General features: G+C 30.6%; 1 protein-coding gene across 1 annotated transcript in view; it reads right to left on the bottom strand.

Moving 5' to 3' along the window:
- fbn1 (fibrillin 1) overlaps positions 1-24479 on the bottom strand; it is an 83902-nt gene that overhangs the window by 30414 nt on the left and 29009 nt on the right. The window contains exons 19-33 of the mRNA XM_048167952.1: positions 24337-24462; positions 24138-24263; positions 20104-20223; positions 19879-20016; positions 16222-16272; positions 16010-16135; positions 15684-15908; positions 13659-13784; positions 13031-13159; positions 11800-11925; positions 11426-11551; positions 6792-6914; positions 6579-6704; positions 4795-4920; positions 33-155 (exon numbers count right to left, since the gene is read on the bottom strand). Coding sequence (XP_048023909.1) covers positions 33-155; positions 4795-4920; positions 6579-6704; positions 6792-6914; positions 11426-11551; positions 11800-11925; positions 13031-13159; positions 13659-13784; positions 15684-15908; positions 16010-16135; positions 16222-16272; positions 19879-20016; positions 20104-20223; positions 24138-24263; positions 24337-24462 — 1917 coding nt within the window. The remainder of the gene's footprint in view (positions 1-32; positions 156-4794; positions 4921-6578; positions 6705-6791; positions 6915-11425; positions 11552-11799; positions 11926-13030; positions 13160-13658; positions 13785-15683; positions 15909-16009; positions 16136-16221; positions 16273-19878; positions 20017-20103; positions 20224-24137; positions 24264-24336; positions 24463-24479) is intronic.

The following is a 24479-nucleotide window of genomic DNA, read 5'->3' as shown; positions in this document are numbered from 1 at the left end:
TCTCGTCTATGATCGCCAGCGAGGGTTCCTACCTGTGCATTTGATCCCGTTCCCGATCCAGCCCGGAGCGCAGCTGCATTTGAAGCTGCCGGCGGTGTTTGTGCAGGTCGCGTGCCGGTCGCAGTTATGAGCGCCGATCTCACACTCGTTAATATCTAAATCACACACAAGAGGAGAGCGTCACAGACTGCACATCACAAACCACTATTGCTGTGTTTGAAACAAAGTCGGAGGTGGGAATATTCAATTTGAATCTATAAAACCTTAAACTTATTTTATTTCAGCTAGTTGCCAAGGCAAGTTTTCTCATTTTTAATTTAGTTTAACTTGATGCACTAAAATAACTAAAACCAAAACTGAAATAAAAATGGTAACACTTTAGTTAAACTAGTGTTATTAACTAGTTGCTTATTAGCATGCATATCAGGATATTAGCACATATTAATGCTTTATTCTGCATGACCATATTCTACTCAATAACTACCTTACTAATTATTAATAAGCAGTAATTAGGAGTTTATTGAGGCAAAAGTCGTAGTTAACTGTTAGTTAATAGTGAGAATTGGACCCTAAATTAAAGTGTGACAATAAAAAATTAATAAAAAGTATAAAGACATTTAAAAAAAAAAAAAACAAGAATGTATAAAAATGACAAAAATACACAACAAAATTACTAAAACTTTAACTAAAATTAACATGAAAACAGAAAATATACTAAAATAATACTGCTATGGCATCCATGAAAAAAGTTCATAGAAAAAAAAGTAAATATGCAAATAAATTAATAAAAATACATAAATTATAAATAAATAAATTATAAATACATACAAAATTAAATATGCAAATAAATTAATAAAAATAAATTAATTATAAATGAATAATAAATACATAAAAAATAAATATGCAAATAAATTAATAAAAATTAATTATAAACGAATAATAAATACATAAAAAATAAATATGCAAATAAATTAATAAAAATAAATTAATTATAAATGAATAATAAATACATTAAAAAATATGCAAATAAATTAATAAAAAATAATTATAAATGAATAATAAATACATAAATTATTATTATGCATTATTACATAATGTATTATTATTTATTTAGTATTAATTTATTTAGTATTAATTTAAAGAATTACTTTGTTTCTAGATACTTTGTAATATTTTATGTTTCTCTTCAGGTTTCTGCATCTTACAATATACTAATGGTAAGTAGAAAAACGGATACAGATATGTAAATATTTTCTAGATAATTTTGTATACATTTCTAACATTGTTTTTCATATATATGTGTGTGTGTATGTCTGTATACAGCTGGTACACAGGAGTTTTCATCTCTTGCTGAACTAAAGTTTGTTGACCCATGAAAACGATGTTTGACCATGTCAACGGCCCTGTCCTGGAGTGTGACATCATTTCCTGTTCCTGGATCTGAAATAATTGTGAATGCTTGGACCCGAGATCCTGTGAGCGGTCAGTGTCCGTCTAACGAGCGTGTTTAACGAGCGTGTCGTTTCTCTGTTGTGAACATGTCTGATGAAGTCCATCACATTCTGTTCCATCATTGATTCTCATTAGAGCAGGAGACTCCAGCGCTCCGTCTGTCCTGAAATAACCGGAGCGGAGTGAACTCTGCTCCTCTCTCTCTCTCGTCTTGTTAGCATGCTGCGCTTTTATTAGAGCAAATCTAATCCACAAAATATGCGCCAGCTGACACTGAATCAAAGAGATAAAATGAGAGAGAGAGGAAATAGCAGAGCGCTTCAGTGTTTACTCCAAAATAAATGACTTAACTGGCCTGATGGGAATTAATCTCAGATAAACAAACTCATCAATAAAGATGATGTCAGTCAAATTACACAGAATTAACGCAAAAACACATGAAGTGATGATAGAGAATGAAACTACATGATGAATATTTCTCTAGAACTGATGTTTTATATGTGCAATATATAAAATAACTCACCGTACACGTGATACCGAACAAACGCACACTTCATAAAAATGCAAAATTTAAATAAATGATTTGACAATAATTTTCCCAAAGTTTGGGAATCCCTGCATTAAAGAAAGCAACTTAAACAGTGAGTCACAGTGTGTGTGTGTGTGTGTGTGTGTGTGTGTGTGTGCATTGACCTTTGACCTCAAACACTCCAGCTATATAAAAATGACAAAAATACACAACAAAATTACTAAAACTTTAACTAAAATTAACATGAAAACAGAAAATATACTATAAATGTACTAAAATAAAACTGCTACGGCATCCATGAAAACGTTCATAGAAAAATGTAAAAAAAATAAAATAAAAAAAAAAGCAAATAAATTAATAAAAATAAATTAATTATAAATAAATGAATAATAAATACATAAAAAAAATATGCAAATAAATTAATAAAAATAAATTAAGTATAAATAAATGAATAATAAATGCATAAAAATAAATATGCAAATAAATTAATAAAAAATAATTATAAATAAATGAATAATAAATACATAAAAAATAAATATGCAAATAAATTAATAAAAATAAATTAATTACAAATAAATGAATAATAAATACATAAAAATTAAATATGCAAATAAATTAATACAAAGAAATGAATTATAAATGAATAATAAATACATCAATTATTATTATGTATTATTACATATTGTATTATTATTTATTTATTATTAATGTATTTAGTATTAATTTACAGAATTACTTTGTTTCTAGATACTTTCTAGATAATATTTTATGTAAGTCATCGTACATGTGATACCGAACAAACGCACACTTAATAAAAATTTAATAAATCATAAAAATGCAAAATTTAAATAAATAAATGATTTGACAAAAATGTTCCCAAAGTTTGGGAATCCCTGCATTAAAGAAAGCAACTTAAACAGTGAGTCACAGTGTGTGTGTGTGTGTGTGTGTGTGTGTGTGTGTGTGTGTGTGTGTGTGTGCATTGACCTTTGACCTCAAACACTCCAGCTATATAAAAATGACAAAAATACACAACAAAATTACTAAAACTTTAACTAAAATTAACATGAAAACAGAAAATATACTATAAATGTACTAAAATAACACTGCTACGGCATCCATGAAAACGTTCATAGAAAAATGTAAAAAAAAAAGTAAATAAATTAATAAAAATAAATTAATTATAAATAAATGAATAATAAATACATAAAAAATAAATATGCAAATAAATTAATAAAAATAAATGAATAATAAATAAATGAATAATAAATACATAAAAATTAAATATGTAATTAAATTAATAAAAATAAATTAATTATAAATTAATAATAAATACATAAATTATTATTATGCATTATTACATATTGTATTATTATTTATTTATTATGAATTTATTTAGTATTAATTCACAGAATTACTTTGTTTCTAGATACTTTCTAGATAATATTTTATGTAACTCACCATACATGTGATACCGAATAAATTTAAATAAATTTAAATAAATAAATGATTTGACAAAAATGTTCCCAAAATTTGGGAATCCCTGCATTAAAGAAAGCAACTTAAACAGTGAGTCACAGTGTGTGTGTGTGTGTGTGTGTGTGTGTGTGTGTGTGTGTGCATTGACCTTTGACCTCAAACACTCCAACTACGCCCATGAAGCTGATGACCACTGATGATGTCAGCCTTATTTACAAGTGCTGATGGGCCAATTAAAACACATCTGATGAGGAACACGGATGACCATCACACACACACACACACACACACACACACACACACACACACACACACACACACACACACACACACACACACACACACACTCTGGCCTTCTGCCCTACAAACAGTCATCAATCACTGACTACATCTCTGCCAGATTAATTATCCCACAATCCAACAGCGAAATGAGCAGAACTCAAACAAACGACCTTCAGTTCATTACGATCAAACTTCAATCCCATCATGCCTGGAAAACATCAAGATAAATGAAGCTCACGGCAGGACGTTTATAAATGACAGACATTAAAATCATCACCAGTAAAAATACACAGAGAGACAAACGGCTGCAGATGTGCGGAAAATGTTTTTAGGATGAAAATGTGTAAGAAATTAAAACAAAAACCCGACAGAAAGAAACAACAGGCATCGACGAATCCAAAGCTGGCGTGACGCGGCTCTCTTCCCTCCGAGAGATCTCCACGGAACGCCGCTTAACGGATTCAGTCGGAAACCGGCCAAAGGATTCGGTCGTGACACACAGAAACGAGGAAAGCGCGGGTTCGGTGCCGCCCATGCGGTTTGACTGGTTAACCGACTCTAATGGGCCGTTTCATTAGCGATTGATCAGCGCTCAGGAATCCGGGCCGAATATCTCCCAGCGTTCAACTCGTTCGACCTCACGTGCAAACATCCCGAGCTGGAAGCTCCCGAGAACATGTGGCGGCAGCAGGATTCCTGACCGCTGACTCAGATCAGACGCTGTTCTTTCCTGCAGGAAAACATGCTCCAGAAACACGGAAAATATGAGCTCCTCTGAGCGAGCGGTGAGGGTTCTGGCTGTCCTTCAGCGCGTGCCGGGGACGCTCGGGATCCACATCACCCAGCAACCTCCCAGAGGACCCAAGCAACAGCATAGCAACACACTAAAGTCCCTCATTACGTACGGTAAAGTTTTAATAAGCGCTGAACTCGGATCAGACCGTCAGATAAACACGTGATGATGTTCTGATTCTGATCTGATAACGTCAGCAGGTCTGTGTGATGATTTAGGGCTGGTTAGTAACTGTGTGTGTGTGTGAAGTGCGTCTCACCTGTACAGCCGGTCGTCCCTTTCCTGACGGAGAATCCGAGGTCACAGTGACAGATAAATGAGCCCTTTGTGTTTTCACACTTCCCGCTCAGACAGATGTTGGGATTCAGCTCACACTCGTTCACATCTGCCTCACACACACAGATTAAAGTTACATAGAACTGAAAATAAGAGTATATCATCATCATCATCATCATCATCATCATCATCAGTATCAGTATATCATGCCACTCTGATATTTACTATAGTAATGAATGAGTATCATATTCATGCATTATGACAGAGATTCATGAACATTTTTACATCAGCTGATCCCCTTTGAGCTAAAATATTTACTTGGAAGTCATATTAATATAAATAAAAATCAAGTTAATATTGCAATAAGTTAACAACACAAAAGATGTAAGAGTGATGAAAGAGAATGAAATTTTCTGATGTCATTTTAAGGTCACATGCAAGCGAAAAAATTAAATATTTCACCTTTATATTTCATCTTTTATTTATCTTTTTTTTAACTTTTATTTATTTATTTATTTTTGCATTTTATGATTTAATTTGCATTTCATTTTAATTGTTTTATATTTTTTATTTTGTTTTATGTTTTAATTAATATTTTTTTAGTGTTTTATTTTAATGCTTTTATTTAAAATTATTTATTTATATTTGTTATGATTTAATAATATTTTACTATTTTTTTTTACATTTTTATTATTTAATTACTTTTTAGTAAGTTATCTATTTTGATGTTTTTATTTTTTCATTTTTATTATTTTTTATGATTTAATTAATTTTTAGTAAAATCTATATTTTGATTGTTGATTGTTTTTATTTTAAAAAGACATATTTTATTATTTTTACATTTTTATGATGTAATTACTTTTTAATATGTGCTTTATTAAATTTTTTTATTTTAAAATAATTGATTTCATTTTTTCACATTTTTATAATTTAATTAATTTTTATTAAGTTATATTTTGATTGTTTTTATTTTAAAATTATTTATTTTTATTTTAAAATTATTATTTACATTTTATAATTTAATTTGCATTTCTTTTTAATTTGCATTTCTTTTTAATTGTTTTTATTTTTTAATTATTCATTTTGTTTTATGTTTTAATGATTTAATACATTTTTAGTGTTTTATTTTAATGCTTTTATTTAAAAATTACTTATTTTTATTTTTTATGATTTAATAATATTTTACTCTTTATTATTTAATTACTTTTTAGTAAGTTATCTATTTTGATGTCTTTATTTTTAAAATTATTATTATTTTTATGATTTAATTAATTTTAGTAAAATCTATATTTTGATTGTTTTTATTTTAAATGATTTATTTTCAATTTATGTTTTTTCAATTTTATAATTTTTTTGTTTTAATTTTAAAATGACATTTTATTATCTTTACATTTTTATGATTTAATTACTTTTTAATATGTGCTTTATTAAGATTTTTTTATTTTAAAATTATTTATTTCATTTTTTCACATTTTTATAATTTAATTAATTTTTAGTAAGAGTTATATTTTGATTGTTTTTATTTTAAAATTATTTATTTTCAATTTATGTTTTTTATGATTTAAATAATTATTAGTCTTTCGTCAGCTCACAAACCCTAGTTTGGGAAACCCTGTGTTATGGTTTTCACACAGTACTCCAGTGTACCTCAAAGAATACCACGTTATTACCATAGTACATGTCCAAATAACCATGCAGTGTTTGTCTGGTGTCATCAGCCTCATTAAAGAGACTCGTTATGAATGAATGGCTGAGTGTGTGATTTACCCAGACATGATTTCATATCCTCAGATGACATGAATCCATCAAAACACAGGCACTGGAATTCGCCCGGGATGTTTGTGCACTGCCCGCCGTCGCAGATGTCAGGACTGTCCTCACACTCGTCGATATCTGCACACACAACACAGCGGCGTGAGTTCAGCACAGTATGTGTGTGTGTGCTGCATGTGTGTGTGTGTGTGTGTGTGTGTTTCTCACCTGTGCAGCTCCTGAGGTCGGGCATGAGGGCGTAACCGCGGCGACAGCTGCACTCGTAACTGCCCTCTGAGTTTGTGCAGAAAGTCTCACAGCCGCCGTTCTCAATGGTGCATTCATCAATATCTGAAACACACGTGCATGTCACATGACTCATTGACTGCCTTTACATAATTAATAATTTGTTACATTTATATAACGCTTTTCTGGGTACTCAAAGCGCATCAGATTCTGTGGTCTGTGGTTTGGCTCTAAGAGACTTTTTTGAAGGTATTGGGATGTTACATTATGAGCCTACCAAATTTTGTACATTTTGTAGGTGGCGCTATCGAGCCATTTTGCCACACTGAATTCTGAAACCCATATCAGATGTAAATTTCCACCATTTCTGATGTGTGTGCCAAATTTCATGAGGTTTCGAGCATGTTTAGACCCTCTGTGATTCATTTTGAAGAAGAGATCTAATAGGGTTCTTGCTTTATAATAAAGGAGGAAACCGAGCCACACAGATCAGATCAGAGACTTTATGACACCCTAGCAACCACATAGCAACACACTAACAAAATGGTAAAATGGTCTCTTCATAGACTGAAACTAACAATGCTCATTAATATTCAATGTCAACAAAACTAATTAATATTCAATATCAACAGTGCACATTAATATTCAGTGTCAACAGTGATTATTAATGAGCATTGTTGACTCTAAATATTAACTTTCAATGTCAACAAAGCTATTTATTATTCAATGTCAACAATGCTAATTAAAATTCAGTGTCAATTAATATTCAGCGTAAACAATGCTCATTAATAATCACTGTTGATGAAGCTAATATCCAGTGTCAACAATGCTCATTAATATTCAATGTCAACAGTGATTATTAATGAGCATTTCTGACACTAAGTATTCATTTTCAATGTCAATAAAGCTATTTAGTATTCAATGCCAACAATGCTCATTAATATTCAATGACAAAAGTGATCATTAATATTCAGTGTAACCAATACTCGTTAATAATCACTGTTGAAGAAGCTAATTAACATCCAGTTCATTAATATTCAATGCAAACAGTGATTATTAATGAGCATTGTTGACACTAAGTATTAATTTTCAATGTCAACAAAGCTATTTAGTATTCAATGCCAACAATACTAATTAATATTCAGTGTCAACAATGTTTATTAATATTCAGTGTCAAAAGTGATAATTAATATTCAGCGTAACCAATGCTCATTAATATTCACTGTTGATGAAGCTAATATCCAGTGTCAACAATGCTCATTAATATTCAATGTCAACAGTGATTATTAATGAGCATTTCTGACACTAAGTATTCATTTTCAATGTCAATAAAGCTATTTAGTATACAATGCCAACAATGCTCATTAATATTCAATATCGGCAGTGATTATTAATGAGCGTTGTTGACAATGAGTAGTAATTTTCAATGTCAACAAAGCTATTTAGTATTCAATGCCAACAATCATTAATATTCAATGACAAAAGTGATAATTAATATTCAGCGTAACCAATACTCGTTAATAATCACTGTTGAAGAAGCTAATTAATATCCAATTCATTAATAGTCAATGTCAATAGTGATTATTAATGAGCATTGTTGACAATGAGTAGTAATTTTCAGTCAACAAAACTATTTAGTATTCAATGCCAACAATCATTAATATTCAATGACAACAGTGATTATTAATGAGCATTTCTGACACTAAGTATTCATTTTCAATGTCAATAAAGCTATTTAGTATACAATGCCAACAATGCTCATTAATATTCAATATCGGCAGTGATTATTAATGAGCGTTGTTGACAATGAGTAGTAATTTTCAATGTCAACAAAGCTATTTAGTATTCAATGCCAACAATCATTAATATTCAATGACAAAAGTGATAATTAATATTCAGCGTAACCAATACTCGTTAATAATCACTGTTGAAGAAGCTAATTAATATCCAATTCATTAATAGTCAATGTCAATAGTGATTATTAATGAGCATTGTTGACAATGAGTAGTAATTTTCAGTCAACAAAGCTATTTAGTATTCAATGCCAACAATCATTAATATTCAATGACAACAGTGATTATTAATGAGCATTTCTGACACTAAGTATTCATTTTCAATGTCAATAAAGCTATTTAGTATACAATGCCAACAATGCTCATTAATATTCAATATCGGCAGTGATTATTAATGAGCGTTGTTGACAATGAGTAGTAATTTTCAATGTCAACAAAGCTATTTAGTATTCAATGCCAACAATCATTAATATTCAATGTCAACAGTGATTATTAATGAGCATTTCTGACACTAAGTATTCATTTTCAATGTCAATAAAGCTATTTAGTATACAATGCCAACAATGCTCATTAATATTCAATATCGGCAGTGATTATTAATGAGCGTTGTTGACAATGAGTAGTAATTTTCAATGTCAACAAAGCTATTTAGTATTCAATGCCAACAATCATTAATATTCAATGACAAAAGTGATAATTAATATTCAGCGTAACCAATACTCGTTAATAATCACTGTTGAAGAAGCTAATTAATATCCAATTCATTAATAGTCAATGTCAATAGTGATTATTAATGAGCATTGTTGACACTAAGTATTAATTTTCAGTCAACAAAGCTATTTAGTATTCAATGCCAACAATGCTCAATGACAAAAGTGATAATTAATATTCAGAGTAACCAATACTCGTTAATAATCACTGTTGAAGAAGCTAATTAATATCCAGTTCATTAATAGTCAATGTCAATAGTGATTATTAATGAGCGTTGTTGACAATGAGTAGTAATTTTCAATGTCAACAAAGCTATTTAGTATTCAATGCCAACAATCATTAATATTCAATGACAAAAGTGATAATTAATATTCAGCGTAACCAATACTCGTTAATAATCACTGTTGAAGAAGCTAATTAATATCCAGTTCATTAATAGTCAATGTCAATAGTGATTATTAATGAGCATTGTTGACACTAAGTATTAATTTTCAGTCAACAAAGCTATTTAGTATTCAATGCCAACAATCATTAATATTCAATGACAAAAGTGATCATTAATATTCCGCGTAACCAATACTCGTTAATAATCACTGTTGAAGAAGCTAATTAACATCCAGTTCATTAATATTCAATGCAAACAGTGATTATTAATGAGCATTGTTGACACTAAGTATTAATTTTCAGTCAACAAAGCTATTTAGTATTCAATGCCAACAATCATTAATATTCAATGACAAAAGTGATAATTAATATTCAGCGTAACCAATACTCGTTAATAATCACTGTTGAAGAAGCTAATTAATATCCAATTCGTTAATAGTCAATGTCAATAGTGATTATTAATGAGCATTGTTGACACTAAGTATTAATTTTCAGTCAACAAAGCTATTTAGTATTCAGTGCCAACAATGCTCAATGACAAAAGTGATAATTAATATTCAGAGTAACCAATACTCGTTAATAATCACTGTTGAAGAAGCTAATTAATATCCAGTTCATTAATAGTCAATGTCAATAGTGATTATTAATGAGCATTGTTGACACTAAGTATTAATTTTCAGTCAACAAAGCTATTTAGTATTCAATGCCAACAATCATTAATATTCAATGACAAAAGTGATAATTAATATTCAGCGTAACCAATACTCGTTAATAATCACTGTTGAAGAAGCTAATTAATAGTCAATGTTAACAGTGAATATTAATGAGCATTGTTGACACTGAATATTAATGTGCACTGTTGACATTGAATATTAATTAGTTTTGTTGACATTGAATATTAATGAGCATTGTTAGTTTCAGTCTATGAAGAGACCATTTTACCATTTTGTTAGTGTGTTGCTATGTGGTTGCTAGGGTGTCATAAAGTCTCTGTGATCTGATCTGTGTGGCTCGGGTTCCACCTTTATTGTCTATTATTAAAATCCATCTCAAGTGCTCCAGTGGAGGTTGCTTGACCATTTTTAATTTTCTAATTTTTCTGAGTGATTATGTACCGGTATTGTAAAACCACCAGTTTTTATTATTATTTTACCTGGTTTAACTTCAGCAGCCATCTTTGTGTCATGGCACATTCTTCAAAATATCTTTTGTGTTCAGCAACTCGTACAGGTTTGGAACAACTTGAGGGTGAGTAAATGATGACAGAATTTTCATTTTTGGGTGAACTGGCCCTTTAAGTCCAAATGTAATGATCAAGATCGCTCAAAGTTCCACTTTTAGGGTCGGTTTATAATGGGAAGGGTTCAAGTCTCAGTCCTAAATCTTTTTTAGGCAGTACCTATGCAAGTATACTGAACATGCAGAACATTTCAATTTTGAGACTCATTTTGATTTACGAGGGCGAGAAAGTGCAATTGTTTAAATTTCCTCTCACTCTGGGGTTGATTTTCAGATACGTAGAATCCTGAAATTTTCATGCATTTATCTCTCTCTTTGGCAAGAATACTGACTATAAGTCAAAACAGCCTGTTTAACTCGCATTACAAACTCAATTACGAGTGTTTTAGTGCAAGAGCTGCTGTCTGGAAATGGGAAAATACAGTGATTGATGTGGGAAACGGCACATTTAACATGAATGTTAGTGGCGTGAGCGTCTGCATATCTTACCGACGCACGCGAGTCTGTCTTCAGTGGATTTGTAGCCGGTGTTACAGGAGCACTGATAGCGTCCGATCATGTTCACACACTGACCGTTCCTGCACAGTTTGTCACTCAGTTCACACTCATTAATATCTGCAGAAAAACACAATAAACACAAAACTGTGAATTCAGGATGTTTTGAATACAAACCACAAACTAAGAAGAGTTTCTCATCATCACATTAACACACTTCACGTTGTGCTTAACCCCGGGTTATCATCTTTCTAAACCACGGTTTTAACCCCGGGTAAATTATGAGCAATGTGAAACATGAAGGATTCCATTTACCCAGGGTTTACAATGACCCTACTGTGAGTTATAACACACACAAACACACTGACCCAAGCACGCGGAGCCGTCAGGAGCGATCTCGTGGCCCTCCGGACACAAGCAGCGGAAGCTGCCCTCGGTGTTGATGCATTCGCCTCCTCTACAGAGCAAAGGGTTGCGCTCACACTCATCGATGTCTGAAACACACACACATCAGCAACACAACACTATTAAAAGACAATTAATATTCAGTAATATTATTGATTTGACTGCACTAATGCTATCAGATGAGAACAAAACTTGAACTGAATTGATCTGAATAATGACTTCTGTAGTGCTGCTTTACAGCTGAAAGTCTCATATTTAATGAAATATGCGTCATTCATTGGGTATTTGTATTGTATAAAGAGCAATTGGTAAACAATACACAGCTAAATCAGCTCTGCTCAGAGTACATATGGTCCCTCTCTATATAGTGTTAAAGTAACACTGAAGCAGAGTTAAATTTAATGAGATAATTAAGCAATTAATAAGGCTGTGACTTAAGTCACAGTGTTTTTTCTTATTTCTTCAGTGATTCTGCTTGTTAACAGCAGGTGTTCATCACTAATGCGCAATCATTACTTCATTAATTGCTTAATTATCTCATTAAATTTAACTCTGCTTCAGTGTTACTTTAACACTATTTAGAGAGGGACCATATGCACTCTGAGCAGAGCTGATTTAACTCTGGGGATTTGTTTTGTTGTGTAGCTATATGTTTCCATCCACCTATTTTTATGCATATTTTGGGATATTGCATAAAAAACTCTGGCTGGAAACTTTGAAGACACGTGCATAAACTACGATGGAAACACATTTACCGAATAAATCCCTCAAAAACCCATGTGACTTTGCCTCAGCAGAGGCTGTGATTGGACTAAACAGTTGACCATTCACATCGTGGCAACTTAAATGTTGGTTTGGTGGTTCTGAAACGCCCAAGTCAAAGTCTGTCATCAGAATAATTTGGTTTAATTCCCTCCAGAAGCGTCTCACACGATTGTGTTCCCAAACACAAGATCACATGACAGCGTTTATTGTGTTTCATCTGACGCTCTGAGACCAACTCATTTATGATGGAGGGAAAAAAGAGCCCGATTGCAGAAATGATATTTGGTGGCAAATTTCCCAAAAAAGTGACGATTTTGCTCTCTTGAACACGTGGGATGGAAACGCTGCATTATTTGCAAATGTTTCATGCCATATTGCAAGTTAAATTCACAAACTTTAGATGTAATGAAGTGTGTGTGAGAGTCTCACCCATGCAGTTCTTCATCATCATGAATCCGCTCTCATATCCGGTGAAACACTCGCACTGAAAATCCCCGGCTGTGTTCACACACGTGCCTTGACCGCACAGGTCAGGAGAGATGCGACACTCGTCGATATCTGTCAACACACACACATTCAGCACCAAACAATGAGTGAAGACAGTTCTTCAGCATCTAGGTCAGTGGTTCTCAAACAACTGGAGAGAAAATGAATTAAGCATGGAAATAAACTAAAAATCAAGATCCTTCTTATTTTAATTCACCTCCTCAACAACTGTTTTTGTCTTTTAAGAACCAGGATTCACACAGTCATGGAAAACCTGAATATACGAGGAAGCCTAGGATTTCTAGACCTGGAAAAGGTCAAAATACATAAAATCTTACAACTCCATGGGCATTTTTATAATGAAAACACATTATTTTAGTTGTTTATTTTGATCTCTGGACACACTTAGTTTCTTCTAGTAAGTTAAATTTAAAAAGTTTTGAAAATAAAGCTGAAATGAAACATAATTATGTGTTTTGTGACACAGCAGGATGTTTCTGATGACCTGTGTGTGTTCTGAACCTCATTCGCACCTGTATTTAGGTGTAAACAGGTCTGTATCTGAACTCACCTGTGCAGTTCCTTTCATCAGAGTCCAGAGCGAAGCCGCTGTCGCACTTGCAGCGGAAGCTACCAATGGTGTTCCTGCAGCGGCCGTTGGTGCACAAGCTGTGAATCATTTTACACTCGTTTATATCTGAGGAGAAGCAGACATTAATGACGAGTCAGGATGAATGAAGGAACAAACAGAAGTGAATGAAGTACGCAAACCAAGCACAGATACCCTAATAAAATATTACTCCAGTAAAAGTACTTGATTGTATTAAAAGTACAGTGTTGGGCGTTATGTAATCAGATTACTTTTTCAAGTAACTACTAAAGTAACAGATTACTTTAAAATTTACAACAAGTTACTTTTTCAAGTAAGTAATGCAAGTTACTTTGATTTCCCGTATTGAAAATAAAAACAGGAAAACGCAGACTCAGAATATTAGGCAAACCTACAATCATTAAATATGTTAATTTACACAAATATACTTTATGTATTTAATCTCACTTTATTAACCAATGTCTTTGCTGCCAATTCAACCACACTAATAAGCAAAAATGATGAACATTATATTTCTGTTTCATTTTTGTTTTTTTGAACTTTCTTCTCCTGTGTTCTATTCTTCTGTGATCAAGAAAGGTTTGTTTCAGCGGCGCCCTCTACTGTACAGACATGAATTTGCATCTTCTTCAGCTTGAGGCTTATTCATTCAAAAGGCCTTTAAATTGGCCAAAAATAGAACTTTTTTTTGTTATTACAAAACAAACAAGCAAACCAAGTGAGAAACGTTCCGCAAAAGTAACATAACGCATTACTTTCCATAAAAAGTAACGCAATAAGTTACTTTTGTAGGTAGTAATGCAATATTGTAACACATTACTTACTGTATTGTATTGTATTGTAATTACTGTAATAAGTCAGAACTGGTCAGAACTAATAAGAATTATTAGTGCAGACTATGTATTATATGCATTGATCTGTTAATAAGCAAACGTTTTATTTTATTACCAAAAATTATGCACTATTAAAACATTCAACTTCAATATAATAACATATCAATTTAAGTTACTAATAATTCAAGTGTGCAAACAATGCAATAATATACTATATAGCATTTTAAAAATTAGAAAATACATAATTTGTCTAATTATGTTGCTACAAATAGTATAAAATACAATGTACAGACGTCACACGGGGCAAAATGCATTCAAATTTTAAGAATGAAATTGGCGATTTTAGTTAAAAAAACATACCCATATTTAAGCATTTCAATGTGCTTAAACAGATCTACAGATTTACTTTGCAAATAACTGACAGTCATAACCTAAATATGTGCTAAAATTAGGCATTAGTAACTTATTTTTCGCACCATTCAAGCTTTGACGATATTCCAGTTCATTTTAACATTAAATCAGTGATTTGTTGATTCAAAAACAGCTGCAATCGGATCAGTCAGATTCATGAATGATTCGTTCAGTTCAACAGGTTCACTGGTATCGCATCTCGGAAATAACCTCGAAATAAAGAGGAACGATGTTTTATGAAATGCAGTCGAGTAAAAATTTACAATATTATGCTTTGTAATGTAGTGAAGTAAAAGTTTGCCAAAACAAAAATACTCAGTCATAACCTAAATATAATTTTCATTTACAATAATCCATTGTAAAATGTAACATATTTTTCGTGCCATCAATCGCACACACGTTCAAGCTCTGATGATATCGCGGTTCTTGGCTCGTTTTGACCAGATCATTGAATCAGCGAGTTGTTGATTCAACTCTGATTCGCATGTGAATCGTTCAATGCAATTTGTGAACCAACTCAACAGGTTCAGTGGAAAGAATCAGCTTGTTCATGTTGCTTTTTAAAGGGGGTCAAGTTTTTTCAGCTTGAAAAAACGAGGAACGATATGTTTTATGAAATGTAGTGGAGTAAATGTAAGATGTAATGCTTTGGAATGTAATGAAGCAAAAGTTCTCTGATAAAGTACAGATACTTGAAAAATGTCCACCACCGCAAAACGTATGACCTCTCTGTCTCGCGCACCTTTGAGGAAGGGTTTCCCGTTGATGAAGTCTCCGCGGTGGGAGAAACCGGGTCGAGGGCAGAGCTGAGCGTATTCCGGCGTTCCTTTCTCCGGACACTCGTCGCATTCCGGGCCCCAGGCCACGCCGACGGAGCAGCAGCAGGCGTCCACGCGATGCCGGCCGGGAATCGCAGCTCCGCAGCGCTCGTCGATGTGTGTGAGGTAACACAGCTCAGTGCGCAGGTCTGCAAACACACACATTCACATCCATCAAACTTTCATTAGTGACGGGCGCTTTCAAAACGTGAATAATTTGTTTCGAACCAGTGAACGGTGGCGTACGTACCAACGCAGGTTCTTCCAGAGGCGTCCACGGTCATGCCAGTGGGGCACTGGCACACAAACGACCCGTCCGTGTTCACACACTTTCCATTGACGCACACGCTAGGAAACAGCTCACACTCGTTCACATCTGAACACACACACACACACACACATGAAGCAGGTAAAATGAGACTCGTGGACACAGTGAATCCTGATGTCAGCGTGAGATCTCACCCTCGCAGACGGTTCCCTTCGCCCGCGCGTAACCTTTAGAGCAGAACGCATCTGAAACACACAGAACACACAACTTTACTACACAAACACTGGCCAAAGTCTCAGTTTCCTTCAGAAATCATTCTAATATGCTGATGAAGAAACATTTCTAATTATTATCAATATTGAAAACAGTTGTGCTGCTTCAGATTTTTGTGTAAATTGTGATACACGACCATTCAAAAGTTCTCTTATCAAAGAGTCTCTTCTGCTCACCAAAGCTGCATTTATTTGATCAAAAATACAGTAAAAACAGTGAAATATTATTACAAATTAAAACAGCTGTTTTCTATGTAAATACATATAGTAAAGTGTAATTTATTCCTGTGATCAAAGCTGAATTACTCCAGTCTTCAGTGTCACATGATCCTTCTGTTTTTCTGCTCAATTAATAACTATTATTGGTGCTCAAATATTAATAATGGTTTTTATTATTATCTATGTTAATGCTTAATATTTTTGTGGAAATCATTCAAAAGTTTGGTGTCAGTAAAATAATAAAAATAATAATTCATACTTTTATTAAGGATGCATTAAAATTGATCAAAAGTGATAATAAAGATATTTATAATGTTACAAAAGATTCTATTTCAAATAAATGCTGTTCTTTTGAACTTTCTATTCATCAAAGAATCCTTAAAAATAAAATGTATCAGTTTCCACAAAAACATTTCTAACTTTGACAATAAGAACCATTACTAATAATTGAGCACCAATAATAATTGATAACAACTGAACAGCAAATCATAATTATTTCTGAAGGATCATCAGGGGAAAAAAGTCTAAATTTTAAAAAATCGTAATTTTAAAAACTTTATCAATCATTAATGATAACTATAACAATAACTATAATAATAAACATTAACGATAACTATAACGATAACTATAATAACATCCATAACTATAACTAATGATAACTATAATGACAATCATTAGCGATAACTATAACGATAACTATAATAACGATAACTAATAATAACTATAATGACAATCATAAGCGATAACTAATAATAACTATAATGACAATCAGTAGCGATAACTATAACAATCACTATAACGATAACTATAATAACGATAACTAATAATAACTATAATGACAATCATTAGCGATAACTATAACGATAACTATAATAACTTCCATAACAATAACTAATAATAACTATAATGACAATCATTAGCGATAACTATAACGATAACTATAATAACGATAACTAATAATAACTATAATGACAATCATTAGCGATAACTATAACGATAACTATAATAACATCCATAACGATAACTAATGATAACTATAATGACAATCATTAGCGATAACTATAACAATAACTATAATGACATCCATAATAACTAATAATAACGATAATGACAATCATTAGCGATAACTATAACGATAACTATAATAACTTCCATAACAATAACTAATAATAACTATAATGACAATCATTAGCGATAACTATAACATCCATAACGATAACTAATGATAACTATAATGACAGTCATTAGCGATAACTATAACTATAATAACGATAACTAATAATAACTATAATGACAATCATTAGCGATAACTATAACATCCATAACGATAACTAATGATAACTATAATGACAATCATTAGCGATAACTATAACTATAACTATAATAACGATAACTAATAATAACTATAATGACAATCATTAGCGATAACTATAACAATCACTATAACGATAACTATAATAACGATAACTAATAATAACTATAATGACAATCAGTAGCGATAACTATAACAATCACTATAACGATAACTATAATAACGATAACTAATAATAACTATAATGACAATCATTAGCGATAACTATAACGATAACTATAATAACTTCCATAACAATAACTAATAATAACTATAATGACAATCATAAGCGATAACTATAACAATAACTATAATGACATCCATAATAACTAATAATAACTATAATGACAATCATTAGCGATAACTATAACAACGATAACTAATAATAACTATAATGACAATCATTAGCGATAACTATAACGATAACTATAATAACTTCCATAACAATAACTAATAATAACTATAATGACAATCATAAGCGATAACTATAACAATAACTATAATGACATCCATAATAACTAATAATAACTATAATGACAATCATTAGCGATAACTATAACATCCATAACGATAACTAATGATAACTATAATGACAATCATTAGCGATAACTATAACAATCACTATAACGATAACTATAACTATAATAACGATAACTAATAATAACTATAATGACAATCATTAGCGATAACTATAACGATAACTATAATAACTTCCATAACAATAACTAATAATAACTATAATGACAATCATAAGCGATAACTAATAATAACTATAATGACAATCATTAGCGATAACTATAATAACAATAACTAATAATAACTATAATGACAATCATTAGCGATAACTATAACGATAACTATAATAACGATAACTAATAATAACTATAATGACAATCATAAGCGATAACTATAACAATAACTATAATGACATCCAAAATAACTAATAATAACTATAATGACAATCATTAGCGATAACTATAACATCCATAACGATAACTAATGATAACTATAATGACAATCATTAGCGATAACTATAACTATAACAATAACTATAACTATAACTATAATAACGATAACTAATAATAACTATAATGACAATCATTAGCGATAACTATAACAATAACTATAACTATAACTATAATAACGATAACTAATAATAACTATAATGACAATCATTAGCGATAACTATAACAATAACTATAATAACTTCCATAACAATAACTAATAATAACTATAATGACAATCATTAGCGATAACTATAACGATAACTATAATAACGATAACTAATAATAACTATAATGACAATCATAAGCGATAACTATAACAATAACTATAACGATAACTATAATAACAATAACTAATAATAACTATAATGACAATCATTAGCGATAACTATAACGATAACTATAATAACGATAACTAATAATAACTATAATGACAATCATAAGCGATAACTATAACAATAACTATAATGACATCCAAAATAACTAATAATAACTATAATGACAATCATTAGCGATAACTATAACATCCATAACGATAACTAATGATAACTATAATGACAATCATTAGCGATAACTATAACTATAACAATAACTATAACTATAACTATAATAACGATAACTAATAATAACTATAATGACAATCATTAGCGATAACTATAACAATAACTATAACTATAACTATAATAACGATAACTAATAATAACTATAATGACAATCATTAGCGATAACTATAACAATAACTATAATAACGATAACTAATAATAACTATAATGACAATCATTTTGCGATAACTATAGCTTCTTTTAATTTGATTCATTTTTAGAATGCCGCGTCACATGCGAGAGCTTGCAAAAGAAGCAATACGTGAGCGCAACGGTCAAACATGTCCCTCTAGCGCTGATGGAACTAAAAAACACATTTATTGTGAAAGACCCAAACTTTGATCACTAGTGTATGTGTTTGAGGGGTTAGACAGCAGGAAGGGTCAGTTAGTGGTTTGGTCACCTGGTTCACACTTGACACACGGTGACCCCCACGCCGCCCCCAGCGTGGCACAGCAGTGAGACTTCAGCGTCGCTCCGTTAATGTTAATCTCACACTTTCCGGTAACCAACTTCAGCCAACACGTGCCCTTAGTGGTCTCTGAAACACACACACACACACACATGAGGCTTCAACACACACAGAGGAAGATGTCTGACTGGACAGGAAGTGCTTGAGGACACTCACCCACACACAGCGTTCCTGAGCTGTCCAGCGTGCTTCCTGATGAGCACAGACACACGAACGAGCCGGGACTGTTCTTACACTCGCCGTTCACACATGGGTTGGTCAAACACTCATCGACGTCTGAACACACACACAAGTTTCATTTAGTTTCAGTTTTTCCAACTCATATATTATTCTAGTTCAGCTTTTTCAGTTTTAGTTAACGATAATAACCCTGAACAACAACTAATCATAATCATTTCATTTTCATCAATCATTTCAATTTTCATTTATATGCACAAACAGAATAATACAGTTCTATTTTTAATTGCAACATCTCAAACATTCAAAAACACTTGAAAAATGGCACGTGGACACATTATTTAATGATGTCACAAATTAATCATTAAATAAAAGTTCTATATTGATTCTTCAAAATGGACAGTTTGAACTGATTTACTGAAATGATTTATTGAATCATCTCTATCTAAACACGAGACGAGAATCATGAAATAAGGCAATGAGACACTGTGAACACAAGAACAAATCATATTGAATCATTTTCATTAATATGCACCAACAGAATAATGTACACATTAATAAAAACAATATTTACCATCAAATGAACACATATAAGTGAAGATGTAAACAAATAACTAAATCAGAGTTTTGAATCAATTCACTGAAACGGACCTTCGGAACTGATTCACAGAAATGAATCAAACTGACCACTGTTTAGATAACTATAACAATAACTATAATAACATCTATATGACAACTAATAATAACTATAATGACAATCAATAACGATAACTTTAATAACTATAATAACATCTATACGGCATCTAATAATTACTATAATGATAATCATTATTGATAACTATAATAACATCTATACGACAACTAATAATAACTATAATGACAATCAATAACGATAACTATAATAACATCTATAAGACAGCTAATAACTATAATGATAATCGCTAATGATAACTATAACGATAAATACAATAACATCTATACGACAACTAATAATTACTATAATGATAATCAATAACGATAGCTATAATAACATCTATACGGCAACTAATAATTACTATAATGATAATCATTATTGATAACTATAATAACATCTATACGACAACTAATAATTACTATAATGATAATCAATAACGATAGCTATAATAACATCTATACGACAACTAATAATTACTATAATGATAATCAATAACGATAGCTATAATAACATCTATACGGCAACTAATAATTACTATAATGATAATCATTATTGATAACTATAATAACATCTATACGACAACTAATAATTACTATAAAGATAATCAATAACGATAGCTATAATAACATCTATACGACAACTAATAATTACTATAATGATAATCAATAACGATAGCTATAATAACATCTATACGGCAACTAATAATTACTATAATGATAATCATTATTGATAACTATAATAACATCTATACGACAACTAATAATTACTATAATGACAATCAATAACGATAACTTTAATAACTATAATAACATCTATACGGCATCTAATAATTACTATAATGATAATCATTATTGATAACTATAATAACATCTATACGACAACTAATAATAACTATAATGACAATCAATAACGATAACTATAATAACATCTATAAGACAGCTAATAACTATAATGATAATCGCTAATGATAACTATAACGATAAATACAATAACATCTATACGACAACTAATAATTACTATAATGATAATCAATAACGATAGCTATAATAACATCTATACGGCAACTAATAATTACTATAATGATAATCATTATTGATAACTATAATAACATCTATACGACAACTAATAATTACTATAATGATAATCAATAACGATAGCTATAATAACATCTATACGACAACTAATAATTACTATAATGATAATCAATAACGATAGCTATAATAACATCTATACGACAACTAATAATTACTATAATGATAATCATTAACGATAGCTATAATAACATCTATACGACAACTAATAATTACTATAATGATAATCAATAACGATAGCTATAATAACATCTATACGACAACTAATAATTACTATAATGATAATCAATAACGATAGCTATAATAACATCTATACGACAACTAATAATTACTATAATGATAATCATTATTGATAACTATAATAACATCTATACGACAACTAATAATTACTATAATGATAATCAATAACGATAGCTATAATAACATCTATACGACAACTAATAATTACTATAATGATAATCAATAACGATAGCTATAATAACATCTATACGACAACTAATAATTACTATAATGATAATCAATAACGATAGCTATAATAACATCTATACGACAACTAATAATTTCTATAATGGTAACCATTAACGATAGCTATAATAACATCTATACGACAACTAATAATTACTATAATGATAATCATTAACGATAGCTATAATAACATCTATACGACAACTAATAATTTCTATAATGATAACCATTAACGATAGCTATAATAACATCAATACGACAACTAATAATTACTATAATGATAATCATTAACGATAGCTATAATAACATCTATACGACAACTAATAATTTCTATAATGATAACCATTAACGACAGCTATAATAACATCTATACGACAACTAATAATTTCTATAATGATAACCATTAACGACAGCTATAATAACATCTATACGACAACTAATAATAACTATAATAATAATCATTAATGGTAACTATAATAACATCTATACGACAACTAATAATTACTTTAATGATAATCAATAACGATAACTATAATGATAACTATACGACAACTAATAATTACTATAATGATAATCATTAATGATAACTATAATGACAACTATATGACAACTAATAATTAATGACTAACGATAACTATAACAATAACTATAATAAAATCTATATGACGACTAATAATAACTAATGATAACTACAGCAAATATAATAACATCTATATGACGACTAATAATAACTATAATGATAATTATTAACATTAACTATAACAATAACATCTATAATGACAACTATAACAATAACTATAATAACATCTATAACAACTACTAATTAATAACTAAAGATATCTATAACAATAACTACAATAACATCTATAACAATAACTAATAATAACTATAATGATAATTATTAATGATAACTATAACAATAACTATAATAACATCTATAACAACTACTAATTAATAACTAAAGATAACTATAACGATAACTACAATAACATCTATAATGGCAACTAATAATAACTATAATGATAATCAATAACGATAACTATAATGATAACTATAATAACATCTATAGTGGCAACTAATAATAACTATAATGATAATCATTAACGATAACTATAATGATAACTATAATAACATCTATAGTGGCAACTAATAATAACTATAATGATAATCAATAACGATAACTATAATGATAACTATAATAACATCTATAACAACTACTAATTAATAACTAAAGATAACTATAATGATAACTACAATAACATCTATAATGGCAACTAATAATAACTATAATGATAATCATTAACGATAACTATAATGATAACTATAATAACATCTATAGTGGCAACTAATAATAACTATAATGATAATCATTAACGATAACTATAATGATAACTATAATAACATCTATAGTGGCAACTAATAATAACTATAATGATAATCATTAACGATAACTATAATGATAACTATAATAACATCTATAGTGGCAACTAATAATAAATATAATGATAATCATTAACGATAACTATAATGATAACTATAATAACATCTATAGTGGCAACTAATAATAACTATAATGATAATCATTAAAAGAAATGAACCAAACTGACTCTAAGCTGACTTTAAGCATGTTCATCTGATTTCCATCATCATCAGAATGTCGTCCTGCTGTGTGTGTTGTGTGTGTGTGTGTGTGTGTGTGTGTGTTTGATAGTGTGTGTGTTTGATAGTGTGATGTGTGTGTTTGTGACGTGTTTGTGACCCACCTTCACACACGTCTGATCTGGAATGGAAGATGAAGCCCTTCGGGCAGTTACACGTGTAGCTGCCCGGTGTGTTCCTGCACAGGCCGTTATCACACAGTTGACTGTTCATCATGCACTCGTCCACGTCTGAAACACACACACACAGCGGTGACGCAGACGTCTGCGAGTGTGTGACGGTCATGTCTGCAGAGATACTGACCCACGCAGGTCTTCCCGCTGATGTCCACCTCGAAGCCCAGATTACAGTTACACTTGTATGTTCTGAGCATGTTCTCGCACACGCCGTTCTTACAGATATCAGGATCCAGCGCACACTCGTTTATATCTGACTCAGAGAGAGAG

The sequence above is a fragment of the Megalobrama amblycephala genome, linkage group LG19 (genome assembly GCF_018812025.1).
Source record: "Megalobrama amblycephala isolate DHTTF-2021 linkage group LG19, ASM1881202v1, whole genome shotgun sequence".
NCBI classification, from domain to species: domain Eukaryota; kingdom Metazoa; phylum Chordata; class Actinopteri; order Cypriniformes; family Xenocyprididae; genus Megalobrama; species Megalobrama amblycephala.
This window is presented reverse-complemented; position numbering and strand designations above follow the sequence as displayed.